The 14237-nt window shown below is 39.5% G+C and overlaps 1 protein-coding gene across 4 annotated transcripts; it reads right to left on the bottom strand.

Moving 5' to 3' along the window:
• Positions 1-768: 768 nt before the first annotated feature.
• Positions 769-14078, bottom strand: si:ch211-282j22.3 (ER degradation-enhancing alpha-mannosidase-like protein 3). 4 transcript variants are annotated; one of them, XM_056404046.1, is made up of 21 exons: positions 13540-14078; positions 12928-13357; positions 12729-12774; positions 11479-11579; positions 10656-10695; positions 10398-10510; positions 9988-10141; positions 9599-9733; positions 9255-9360; positions 8938-9035; positions 8610-8735; positions 8356-8439; positions 7776-7859; positions 6688-6812; positions 6356-6551; positions 5876-6033; positions 5652-5769; positions 4625-4795; positions 4359-4524; positions 4045-4236; positions 769-3170 (listed from the first exon to the last, which is right to left on the bottom strand). In XM_056404046.1, the coding sequence occupies exons 2-21, from the start codon at positions 13023-13025 to the stop codon at positions 2908-2910; spliced, it is 2574 nt and encodes an 857-aa protein (XP_056260021.1). In that variant the 5' UTR covers positions 13026-13357; positions 13540-14078; the 3' UTR covers positions 769-2907. The 4 variants fall into 4 exon arrangements, with proteins under 4 accessions (XP_056260021.1, XP_056260020.1, XP_056260019.1 ...); XM_056404045.1 differs by having other exon boundaries at positions 12928-13437; XM_056404044.1 differs by having other exon boundaries at positions 12928-14078.
• Positions 14079-14237: the final 159 nt, after the last annotated feature.

Here is a 14237-nt window from a genome sequence, read left to right on the forward strand (position 1 = left end):
TTGACCAGAGCAGAGACAAAACCTTCAGCTGGACAGCATCAGTTAAACTGACTACTTGTAACATACATGTGCTTGTAGATAATTCTTCCTAGTGAATATCAACACAGTATGAATTTTGTGAAAATAAAATGAGTCATTCATCCTGTAGGAAACATCTATCATTTAATTTTAAGGAACAAAAGGTGAATTTTAATGCACCACATCTTATCCACACAAAACATACTACAATATGTGACTCATTTTGCGGTATAATGTTTTTCCATTGCTCTTGTCAGCATCCCCACTCTCGTTATCATAAATGTCATCATTCTTGTCATGGTGCTATTCTGTGGCAGCTGTTACCATCTGGCACAATGTCTATCTCACATTCGGTGTGTTTACCATACAAGTACATAAGCATTTTGTTTTCTGCTTTTTGGACACAATTAATCCTCATATTTCTTCTCTGGAAGAATATGTCATAGGAAAAACTACCCCTTACTAAAGTAGAATACAATGACATATAGTTTTACAGTCAAATTCTTCAGCACTTTGAGCATTCAAGTTGTGTTTGAGCGCCAAGTTCAAGACTTGACTATACTTTAATAGAATAAAAAATGTATTCCTTTTAAATGTCATTTAAAATTATGTTCTCATAGACGAAAATGATTCCAAAGAAAAAGTGTTTTTGTCTTATATAGCATTTTGTCTGAAGAGTGTAGCAATTAAACTGTCCAGTTGTTTCCAACTACAGTTACAATGCAGAGTAAATGACAGAAGTAAAAGGGGAAAATTGTAAGTTTGAATTTATTGATGAGACTGCCTCAGCTCAGTCAGAAACCGAATACAGAGAAGATGTGTAACAGAAACCAGAGACTTGTCGTGCATCTCTTTTGGCACTTTTTGAGCTACAGCCATTGATCAACAGAAACCTTAGAAAACAGAACAAAATTAAATAGCAAGAAAAATAATAAAAACAATCCCCTACTTCTTGTCCATGGTCCTTTTTCTCTGTGTGAACAGTAACGTACACAGTCCTGAGGTATACGGGTTGGCAGTGCCTCATACAGGCTTAACACAAAAATAAAATGTCATGTTGGATTAAGACTCAAAATAAACTCAGCAGCATCAGGAAAAGGCCCACTGTACAAACATCAAAGAAAACACACCGTGGCACAAAAAGTGCTAACCCCACACAAACTTCAGCTCACATTTCATGTACCACAAAGACAAATAACATGCAGTGATTTATAGTGAGAATAAAACGAGTGAATGTGAACAAACCAATTAAAAGAGTTATGCTATTTTCATTTGTTGCATAAAATTATTACACATAATAATGCCCAAAAAACTATTTTCTTTGTGTAGAGTGCGAGTGACAGAAAGATGAATAAATTTGAAGTCTTAAGTCTTGACAAAAGAAACAACAAAACTGGATCAAAAGTGCATCCAAGAAATTGGTGGAGTACAACTGTATTAGTCATATTTTGGAAACAATGTGCATGATCCAATTAGCCTTCACAGTGAAACAGTTATTTTGAATGATGCTTCTGCAGTACTCCAGCAATCCTACCAGACATCAGTATTACAACACACACACACACACACACACACACACACACACACACACACACACACACACACACACACACACACACACACACACACACACACACACACACACACACACACACACACACACACACACACACACACACACACACACACACAAATGCAATGACAGGCTGAATTGGTCATTTCTGCTTGAATCTGCCACAGATGACCAGAGACAGCAGACCAACCTGTGATGCTGCATCAGGAGCTAACCAGAGTTACTGTGCATGTAGACTTTAGTTGCAAAAAAAAACAGCTTTGGTGATTTTTGCAATGTTTTTAAAATGACATATTAATTACAACCTAACAATGATTACACAGTTATTTATCGGTGCAGAAAAAAAAGTAGCTAAAAAAAAATCCAAACTGAATATCAAAAGGTTCATGGTGATCAATCCAACAGACTTTTCATTCTTGATTCCTTGGATGATGAATTTGTAAAGATTGGAGGGTTTCATCAAATAGCGATGATGTTTCAGCTGAGATGCTTTCTTGGGTATTATAGTTATTACACACCTTTGCACACACACGCACACACATATTAGCAAAAAAAGGAAATGCAGAACACACTCACACACACACAAATGTCTCATCAAATGGGTCAACCTAGCAAACTGCATTCACTCTTAAAATTCCCTGAAGTTGCTTCCTATTAAAAGTAAAATAAACTTTCCAAATTGGCCCCAGCTCTTCTACTTCATCTACCAACATTATATTACTGAGGCCATGGTAGCTAACACCACCTACTGGCCAGTAATTCATCATTACTAAATATTTAACAGTACTTGTTGATGTGAAAAGTGCAGTCTAGATTGAAAACAAACAGCATTGCATAAAAACATAGCGGAGTACATTTTTGTTGCCTTATCTCCTCTAAGATGAGGTAATTTTAAATTCTAGTTAATAATCTATGTCAATATCATCACGTACACCTTCTATGTACCTACAGTAGCAATACTACAGGCTAGGTTTAGGTAGCACCAACCCAGCCATCTCATCCTACAGTTTTTGGCCATTAACTACCTAGTCTAGTCACATGAGATCATAACACCCCTCATTTTCTGCACCACACAGAATAAGAGCTACACTTGACTGTCTGTCTAATAAATATAGAGCCGTCTTTATGTTTCAAAGTCAAGGCAGGATGTGAGTGTGGCCATCGCACTGCTTGATCGTCCTCCACCGGCTGTAAACATGCAGGCTGGGTCAGTCAGGGCTCCTTGTAGGGCAGTGAGGGGCTCTGAGGCACATGCCATTCAGAAACTGACGAGGGATCAGTGTTAGGAAATTTGGCTGCTTCGTGATCTGCAGCAGTCAAGGATTTGTGTTTGGTCCAGAGTTTGGGGTTTGAGATGAATCTGCCGAACATGGTTCAGTTCTGTCGTTCTCCGTTGCCTTTGCACAAAACTGCTGCTGCTGCGATTGTCGTTCTTCTCCGAGCTCCTCTTCCTGAAGCAGCACTTCGTCTTTCTCCAAGACAAACTCCAGGGTGGGCCCTCTGGCTGCTCCTTCCTCCAGCTCCCCCTCCTCTGCCAGGCGGAGTTTGATGTTCATGCCGACATGTTTTTCTGTCTTATCTGGACAATGTGGAAGAGAGCCAATTAAATGTAAAATCAGTATGAGAGCAGAGAGAAGAATTACATCTGAGAGAGTAACTAAGATTTGACCTTGATGTGATTTTGTTCTTAGCTCAAACTGCAGTTCAACATCTCAATAATCAGCATATTTTTGAATGCTGAAATCCAGCTGTGAGACACATCATTTGCCCCATGTTGGAATGCTCTGCCATGAGCTGGTCGGGGCTCAGTAGACCAGAAATCAAAAACTCAAAATGCCAGATCAGTGGTGAGATGCATTAGTGCCTAAAGTTTTGATCACCCATAGTCAGTGCTATGTAAACAAAACAATAAACAAAACAACACAGACAAACATTATGTGAAAATGCCTAAGATACTGTGTGTAAGAGATGGACAAAATGCAATACGCCACTTCCCAGACTTTATCATGGAAAGTCATTGTCATGGTCTAAGAAATTGTTAGTGTATTTTTCTTGTCAACAAATTCCAAGAGAGGACCAAAACTCAAATATGAATTGATCCATGTAACAACTGCTGCCTTTATAACTGGATTCATTTTGAGTAAATCCCACATATACAATCATGCTGTCTTTAATACTCACTACTGCATGCAATCAACAGCCGGAAATAGTCCCCAGCAAATACAGATTTTACTCCTATTTAAAAAAAATACAGTGCCCAGCTGTTTTAGGAAACTATATAATGTAACTATGCATTTGTGACCCGTTTTTAAAAGATATAGGTCTTCAGCGGAAAAGTATCGAAAGATTGTCGGTTGGTTTTAGTCTTGTAATGGGATTTTTTGGCAATAAAAACAATATGGAATATCACATATATAGAAAAACCTTTAAATCTGTCTCTTCCTGGTTCTCACCATGTCCCAGCTGCCTCTCCTTGGGCAGCAGTAGCACATCCACATTGTGATGCTCCTCCAGGGCAGCTGTGAGCACTGCACCCTCACGGCTGAACAGGAAGACCAACGCTAGGGTGATGTCTTCAGTGGAGTCTCCATCGCCAACCATCTGAAAGAGGGGAGTTTCCTCGCTATTACTTCCCTCACGGTGGTCTGAAAAAGACAATAAGGGAATAGTTAGGATCAATTCATTTCTGTGAGGTCCACTCTTCATAGTATTTGGCAGGTATTCTAAACTCTGCATATTGAGCAGCATTTTGATTTCAGCTCCTCACCTATAAAGATGATTCCTATGGCTCCGGCCTCCTGTAGCCGACGAGCCTTTGCAGCAAACATGCAGTCACCACGCAGTGCCAGAGCGATCCGGCCTTTAAGCTCCACTGTGTTATCTATTGGCCCACAGGCAGTATAGGGGGAGGCTTTCACTATGCTGCCCTTCACCTGTGGCATAAGAGTTTGAGTGTGTTATTGTAAATTATTTTGTATCTTAAATAGATGGAGATAAAGTGTTTACCATTTTACTGTCACACTGAAAACTTACCCCGTGCTCCTGTTTGGAGAGGTCCATTCCAAACTTAGCAGGTCCCGCTGTGAGGACCGTCCGACCCAGAAATGGGGGAGATATGAGCTGAACAACATGAGGCACCACCTCCTCCTCTGCTGTCTGGCTTACCTCTGCCACAAGTTTTACCCGGTAGACTCCTTTGTGCTCCTGAAGGGATTCATAGTTAGAAAACTGAAATGAAAACAGTGTATGTGGTAGTGTACAGTACCCTACACTCCAGGCATTTTTACCATTAAAGCAGTGCATTCATTACCTTGACCCAATTTTCACTCAATTAACTTTGCTATTAACCCAATCCTTACAAACCTTTTAGAAAAGCAAAATTAGATTGGTAACCCATTTGCTGTGTCTCCAGAGGAGACATGCTTACGGCTGAAGTAAATACAGAGCATAGCATAGCTGATAAGATTATCAAGAAATCTGTTAGATTTTCTAAATTGATGCAGCTCAAAGCCCTGTTATTTGTATAATCTGAAATATATAATTGGTTCCGCAGTAGGTTGTATAATTAACCTGATAGCTCCATTGAAGCACACTGACAGCATAAAAATGTACAGCTCAATTTGCTTGAGTGCATCACTGAAGCCAAATGGACCAAATAAGGTCTTACATGAGGTACATTAAGTAAGTTACATTAAGTAGATAAATAGAGGCACAATAGTGTTTGACTGATTTGACCATCTGCTTTCAAATCTTATGTCATAATAACATGCATTTCCTATATCTTTTTAAATATCTGCAACTCCATTACACATTTTAGTGACTGGATACTACATGCTACTTAACAGAAACATCCTGCATTGCATTATCCAAAACAAAAGTTTGGTGTGAAGACTCAATTCTAAAGGGTTTTCAGTTAAATACGTCATTGGGACCATGCTGTGGCTTAGTAAATTTATTAAAATTATTTAGACTTACTTGCCTACAGTTATGGGTCACTTTAAACAGATAAAAGTGGGGAAGACAGGCAGAACATCAGGTTGTGAGATTAATACAAAAATACCTTCAGATTTCCAGTGTCCCCTGCTGAGAGCTCATTCAGTGGAGTGAGAGAAATGCCCATGCTTTTCAAAAACTCCACTGGTTCCATGCCATTATCGTGGAGCGGTAGTTCAATTTCCCTGTAAAGTGCAAACAAACACAGGTTAAAACTCAAAATAATAATGGATAGCAGGTTTCACCAGTGATTTCACTACAAAATCGAAAACTGATTGCGACTGGACGCACCTGACAGGTAAGGGGCGGAAGGCTCGTCCCACCCCAGTGAGGTACTTGTAGCTGTCCCGGATGGTTTTTGCAAATGAAGGGTTGTTGGGAAACAACGTCTCTGTGCTGGGGCAGGAGTGTGTGAACAGATCTTCTTCTTGAGAAACAGGAACAGTCTCCTGGAGAACATGACCCACAGTTAAACAAAAGGTATAAGCTCTTACACTTTACATATTAAAGGGTCAAGTTTGCATTTTAACTGTGCACTACATCTACAGCACTGTCATAAAAACCAAATGAATGATGAAGTTTCCATAATGTAATCCCACACAGAATTACAACATTTACTTCTAATACACAATAATATAAAGTATAAATTATGGCAATAATAATTAATAATTACATTATACAAAGTTAAATTACTCTTGTCATGTTTGTTGGAAGTATCAGCTTGCATCAATTAGAGATTCAAAATCAAAAACTGTACTATAATGTGTGTACCTGTGTTAGTGATGAAGCAAGAGCTCTCACCGTAATGTTGCTTTTACAGGGCGGCTTGGTGGTAGAGAGAGAGACGGGGAGGAGGTGAGCCTCTGTGGTGAAGATGTAGTCATCAATATCGATGGGCAGCTGGCTCTTCTCCGAAAACAGCAGGTACAGGTATTTAAACATCTCTGCCAGAAAGAAGGAGTCCATCCTACACACACATAACATGCATATACATACATACACATACATAGAATTACAATTTATTATTAAAATGCATTTCAGTAGTCCACACCTTTTCAGGTAATTTTAAACATGTTTGTAATGGTATTTCTCTCACATGATACCTGTCTTCATGTGCCCCAGTGCGGACATCTTGCACAGCAGCAAACCCGCAAGGCACCCTGGCGTAGGCATTGAGCTTTTCCACAATGGACTGTCCCACTCTGAGGTAGTAGGGGTCACCAGTGGCCTGCAAAAAATAAAATATAATATTGACCATATCTCTGTGTGATGGAAATCTTGTGAGCTGGATGAAGGAGTATTCAGGAGACATCAATGTCTAAATCAGAAATATTAATTGTTGCTCGAAGCACCGAGGGGATAGATAATGAACAATTACAAATGTTAACAGATTAACTAGTGTAACGCCACCCCAAATCTGAAGCTGTCCCCTAGACAGGGCATATATAAACCCCCAAGTTGTCACATGGCTCAAACTCGCCTGTTACCAACTATATTCCCAAATCAGGCTATTCCATATCTCTCACATACTCATGTTAAACTTCTAGTGGACACTTAAACCCAAGTCTTACCAAACTCATGCTGAGGATCTTCCTTTACTTTTCTCTTAGTATGCACACTATTTGTCTCTGGGACTGTAGTTTGCCTCAAAATTTGTATCTTCCAATACTCACTATCAATAAGAGGCCTGCTTGGTTACTGTGGCAACTGCAGATGATAGTGGAGCAGCTGCACATTCACAAGGCTAGAGATAAACAATGGGCTATGGTGCCCTGTGACTGACCTTGTGTGTATACACTTACAGACTAACTGAAAAATTCCTTCCCTCAGTCTGACATAGTACTTATTGTTTGCTATGAAAAAGACTTGTGTATCCACTGATGAGTCAAAACTTCATGGCCACCCCTGCTTAATATGCTGCTGGTTTTTCACATGCCACCAAAACAACATCCAACACGGTGACTATGAGAACGGTTTACTTACTATCTAATATGTCTCAAACCTTGACATGCACCATTGTTATGATATAATAAATGTTATTAACTATATAATGTTTTGGCTCATTGGTGTACAGTACAAGAGTGAAGGAGTTTCATTAGTTGGCTTACTTCTAACAGACCTGAGCCTTCTTAATTACAAGATTATTGTAGTTTATTTCTGTCTTTGACACTGTCCAGTCAGCTTTTTTCACCTTATAGAGGTAGTAGGTGCTTTCTGCAAACTCTGGTCTCAGTAGGTGTTGGCCCCAATGAACTCTGAACTCTGTAGTGAAAGCCTGCAGGTAGATTCACCAAAGAAAGAGACAGTTAGCAACACTGGCTTCCTCTAAAAATATTTTCATATTTTACATGGATGAATAGATTTCATAAAGAAGAAGCCACAAAACAGTTCCACTTATTTCTCAAAGTTGCATTTGTTACAGCTGCTGCACAACTACAGTATTTGTTAATTCTCTGGTTTTAAATGGATATTACACACCAACTTTAAAATAAATGTGCCATAACCTGAAATATGCTGGTTATATGGATATACTATATATTTAGTGAGATAATAGAATTTTTTTTTCTACTGGTTATAATGATAAATTACCTCAGTTTGTCACATATTTATTTCAGTGAATTCAGTAAAATAGGCAATAAGAGACATCTGATCTGAGTCATATAACAAATAAGAATCCTATTGGTTAAAATTATGTTTACCATGATATAAGATATTATCCATCTTTCCCACTAATATTGATTATTAGAGCGAAAAGAGCAGAGATTGTTTACCTCTGGAAGAAATTTGTGCTGTTTGGTGACTTGGTAAAGCATCTCATGAGTCTCAATAGCTGGTTTCAGATCTCCTCTTAAAACCTGTGAAAAAAATAGATAAAATGTCACTCCAGCAACATGCGTGCAACAATTTTCTAATTAAATTAAATAACTAGCACTTGTCGACACCTCTCTGCTATCACCTTCTACAGTGCTGCTTCAATGGGAGTAAATGTGATTAATCGAGTGTATCCTAAGACAGGATCCCTGACCTGTAAGCCAGGGAAGAACGCCAAGAGAGAGTCCATCCAGCTGCGCACGCTCACAGTGGGGTTGTGCATGTGTACATTGAGCAGCAGGGGAGGCTGACTGATGTACTTCATAATGGCACTGTAGTGCTGTCATAGACAAACATCATGAAAAATAAATTAGCAAACACTGAAAAATGTCTTCAATCCAAACAATAACAATATAAAAAAAAAATCAATGGCAGGCTAATGATGTTGCAATATGGAGCAAGAATACTACAGGGGCCAAATGGATGAACTATAGACTTATAAACTACCAGTATATCGAGGAACACACAGATGGAGAACTTACAATGTTGAACCTCTCCAGAAAAACATTATCTCCTAGAAGAATGTAGGCCTTCATTAGATATTCATAGTATGAGTCGATACCTGCCCCAACTCCACTGTCTGCAAACACAGAAGTGAGAGAACAGTCAGATTACTGCAATGTGGTTCAAGGAGAGAGCTGTGCATGTATGTACTGTATGTGTATTTCTGAACTATCAGTATTCTGTATCGGTTTTCACGGTTCACTTTCTGTGAGCACAGCTGTGATTTCTTCCCTTTCCTTTACCAAAGTTTTGACGATTTTACATTATGCACGTGTGTGTGTTTAAATTGCCTCACCCCTGCGGACCCATTCTCCGTTATGGATATTGATGACAGTCCCCACCAAATCACTTCCTCTCTGTCTCCTGTCCCAGAGGACATCCATAGCCTTCCTTGCATGCTCCTGTAAAACAGTGAATATTATGTCCCTAAAATCTTTCTGGTAAAAACAGGTACATCATTCACGTGTGTTTTCATTTTTCAAAAACTGAAATCAGCCATAGCCAGCTAAAGTTGTAACAAAATTAATATTGTACTGTGTTCTTATATTAGATATCATTAACTTAAGATTAAGTGTGTATTAGAAAATCAATAAACATTAAAAAAGACTAATTTTCTAGAGAGGCAGAGGGAGGTAATACCTCAAACACAGACTCTCCTGACATTCTGCTGAGGGCAGCAAACTCCAGGATCATTGTTCCTGCACAGGCCGTGCAGGTGTCTGATTCAGTGCCTGTGCGTGAAAGTGGGTTCAGGACTCCATACCGAAGATTCACCTGATAAACCGAAAAAGAAAAATTAATATTGTTACTTCACTTAGCTCAAATTATTTTTAGTCAGTTACTAAAATTAGAAATATCTTCTTGATTAGTCTCTCTGTGGTGAGTGTGAGGAATTGTTCTCAATCAATGCAATGATTCAAATGTCAGCGTCATCCATAATAAGGTCTGATAACAGGATGTTTGCTCCATCTGCAAAATCAAGACCTTAAATAAGATCCTGTGATATTTAACAATACAATACGGAGTACCTTAGGGTAGGGAAGGCCACTTGTGGTGTTGAAGGCAGGCAGTAATCGATGCCCCAGTTCTTTGGCCATGTGTAGAAGCTCATCTTGATACCACTGCATCCTGTCCCCCCGCTGACGGAGCAGGTCAGCCATCACGTGGGCACCCAAAAGCCCTCTGGGACAATTACATGAAGGAAGAAAAGAAAGATCTTCTTTTAAAAATACAAAATTAAGTAGAAAGGTCAGGGTGCTTTATACAGCAGTAACAGTAATATGCTATATTGATGTGGAATAATTCTACATTCAGAATAATTCAAAAATTCAAAACCTTCCCCATCAATCAGATTTAGTTATTAAGACTATTATATTTAAAATAGACCATACATATATTTACAGTAGAAAAGTAAATTAATTTCAGACATGTTTCATACCCCAAAACTCTGATGTTGGTCTCAAACACAGACACCACCACATCATTGTCCAGGCGCACATCCTTCACAGCCTTCCTCACTGCGTCCTCAAACTCGTCCAGCTTGTTTAACACCTGGTCACACACAAACAGACAAGAATTAATACATTTGCCATTTACTGTTAAAAAGGAACACAAAAAAAACACATTGTGAGAGGCTCAAAAACAAAAGCAGAGAAAACTGCTTTCATGCTAGTGAACATGAAAAGCAAGTACTCACCACCAGGGTATCAAGGGTATCAATCAATGTGAGAGAGAACCTACAGAGAAGGAGGAAGAAATGTTATGAAGCACAGCAGAGTGGAGCTGGTGTCCCACTTTACCACTGATCCAGTTTAATTTGTAATGAACCACTGACCGTTAAATGTCAGATCTGTTGCATTTGCAGAGAAATTGCATTGCGCAACATGTGTGGTACATATGTGGTGGTATTGTACTGTAAATCCATAATTTATTGCCTTCTTATAAATTTCACTATAAAAGACTTAAATTGGCATCAACTTCATGTATTCCTGAAAAAATAGGGCATCTGCTCCGTGTCAGATTCAATCTGTTTGGAAGAGAATAGTATTGCATAAGCTGTCGTTAGTCAGTCCCTGTCTTATTTGAAGATGCAGAATGTTTTCCATGAAGAGATGACATCGCACAAATATCATCATTTATATTCCTACATTTGCCCTACATATTTGCTCAATGTTTAATTTATAGTAGCCTGTATCATGTCCAGTAACAAAAAAACACAAAGATGCTCCACTCTACACAACTTTAGATGATAAGTTTAAATCAGGGTGTACTACAATTAAAATGGGAAGGTGGATACAAATTACAAAAACAACTGTTGCGCAGCTCTATGAAGGAAAGACACACACCACTTCAAACTAGTTAAACTTTAAAAGGACAAATAATGGCTTCGGTCTGAACTAATGCCAAATGATGGATTAAATATACATGGCTTTGTTTGCTTGAGGGAATTTAACTGTTGTGGCTGAATTAACCTCACTGGATCCTTTTAGACTCCAGATGCCAGTGGATGATGAACTTACTTTCCCAAGGAGTCATCTATGTCGCCTCTGTTGGGCTCCAGGCCACGCACTCTCCCCCTGCAGCTTAGAGGCATCAGCTCGTCGGCTGGATAGGCATATTTCTGCAACACAACCAATAGTAACAGTGTTCAGGCTTCATTTAGCAGTCTACAGAAAAGGCGTCATTAAGCAAAGATGGCTGGAGGGTTGAAAATTCTCTCAGAGGAAAAAAGAAATGAGCAGTCCAAAGCTTATGCAACTGCAGCATCAATAGTGAACCGTTTTTTGTTTCCCACACGCCATTCCCCTGATCCAATTTGCATCCCGTATTTCAATTAGTTACTAATAAATGACTTGATTGAAAATAATTAAGGTTCTGGGTACTGAGAACCAAAACTGAGACCTGACTTACAGGAACACACATGTACAGAAACTAAGTAAAAAACTCAATTCTAACTAAGGAAACTAATTTGTTTAAGCATTTGTATGGCTATTATCTGCTAACAGCTGCTGACAGCTGCTAACTGATACCAAGGGTTTCTTTCATAGAAAACAGTACTTCATAATGGGGTAATCTCACCTCTTTGTCTACCATGTCCAACACTCAGTAACACCACTCTCTTCAACTAAAAATGATCTTTGTCACCAATGCTTCAATCTGCAATATCCCACTTTTAAACACTTCCACAGCTCTTGTTCTGAACTACCATCATCAGTTTCTTACCAATATTTTGTCTTTGCAACCTATAATACACTTGACTTAGTTATAAGGTCCTTGCTGCGTCTCTCACTCTGCCAAGTCCAGTTTTGGACTTATACAGACCCAGGTCACATTAAAACTCTGGTCCACTGAATGAGTTGAGCCACCCATGACCTGATCGCTTTTGGCTTACTTCACGTGAGGAAAAGCCTGAATCCTGGATCACAGAATGTTCAGCTGGCATCTGTTGCACAAGGCTGTCACTGTAGCTGCAAAAATCCTGCATGTTTCCTTTCTGCACAACCCTGCTAAATCTGATCCAAATGCACTGAGGACTCTGTCCGGCCACTGATTCAAACTTGTCTTTACTGGAAGGCCCTGCTGAAGGCCACAAGCCAAAACGCTTCTTCTTGTAATACTTCTTTTCACATTTAAGTTGTTCTTTAGACTACAAGTGTTACTCGAATTGTGACTGCTTCATCTTTCTTTTTAAATTTCCCTTCAGATAACTGAAAAAAAAAAAATCAATATAGTGGTAATTGCAATTAGTAAATCCAAGTGAACACCTTACCATGTAACTGCCATAAGCGTGATCAAACATTTCAATAATCTGGTCCCTGCAAAAAGGGTAAAATATAAATTAATCAAATGAGAAAATGGCATGTACTCTGTGATATTTTTCACAATATTGCAGAGACTTCTGCAATAAAAAATTTACAAACAAACAAACAAACAAACAGTGTTATTATGTATGTCTAGACGTTGCTCACCTGATAACGGTCTTCTCCTCTGATGTCATGCTCTGGCTCTCTTGACATTTCACCCAGCCAAGAAGACTGGTGATCAGTAGGGTCTTTAGCATCATCATCCCAGCGCCAGAACGGTGGTCGCAGCAAAGTTGATTTCTTATTCTCCTCGTTTAGTCTTGCCTCACGTTTAGCTTTAAAATGGACAAACAAGCTCCTGTCCTTTGTCCAACGCCCACTGATAATCAAACAGCCAAGCAGGCACAGATGTCCTCCTTAAGAACCCCACTATTCCTCATTTTCAACGGAGAGTCGGCTGTACAGTTCTGGCTAACGTCGACGGACGTTAGCTACCTCCCAGCTCCATTCCCATATCTCTACTTGGGTTGTTCTGTAATCGATCCAGTCTTGTTACGACCACCGCATGCCACACAAAGAGCACTCCAGCTGACCGCTATCCATGTATACACATGTAAACAACAGAGGCAGCAAGCTACAACTTAGCCTCGATGAAGAATATCTGTCAACGTTATCCTGTAAATAAAAACAAGCACCGGCTAACCCCAAAAATGCTAACAGGACACTTTTTAAATCTAGAAACGGAAAGAGATATGAAGAAAATAAAAAGGTAGTTACCAAATTGATGGCAGAGTGAGACAGTGTGACTAACCCTCGCTGGCCATCACAGTGCTACGAGTATCCCTGTCGCCGCTAGCCAGCTAACAAGTTGCTAGCACAACGTCAGTCTTTAGCAGTGTCAGTTGGCTACAAGCTTACCTACATATAAAGTGTTAGCTAGATAAAGTTAGCTTAACACCGTCATCTGAAAACAAACGATTCACTTGCCGTGTAAAGTGACTGTCATACAGTTAAATGGTCGATGACACGTCCTCAAGTATCACGACCACACAGTACTCTATGACAGACGTCGAGTACCGAGCTGTCAAAGTACAGGCAGGATTCTTCGCCACCCGACCGGCTGTGCTGCTACTTCGTGAAATTTTTGCCCTGATGTAGGTTCTTAGGCAAGCCCCACCTCCACGTACGCTAACATGAAGTTTCCTGTTCAACAAGTTCAACTCTTCAAGTGGTTTAGGGTTTTGTAACAGTTAGGTTGGGGTTACAGTCTGACAATGTAACTGGCGTCAGGTTGTTATCCAGGCAGGAGGGAGGTTCCCTTACAGTCGTTACTTGTGCAAAATCATAATTCGACAGACACACGTCACAATGTAGGTGGAGTCAAGAAGGGTGTATAATACGTAATACTAGAAAATGCAATCTCTGAAGAAATGGGGATTACCGCCTTCTTCTACACTGTAAATCCCAATTCAAAA

The sequence above is a fragment of the Seriola aureovittata genome, chromosome 18 (assembly GCF_021018895.1).
Source record: "Seriola aureovittata isolate HTS-2021-v1 ecotype China chromosome 18, ASM2101889v1, whole genome shotgun sequence".
In the NCBI taxonomy this organism is placed as follows: domain Eukaryota; kingdom Metazoa; phylum Chordata; class Actinopteri; order Carangiformes; family Carangidae; genus Seriola; species Seriola aureovittata.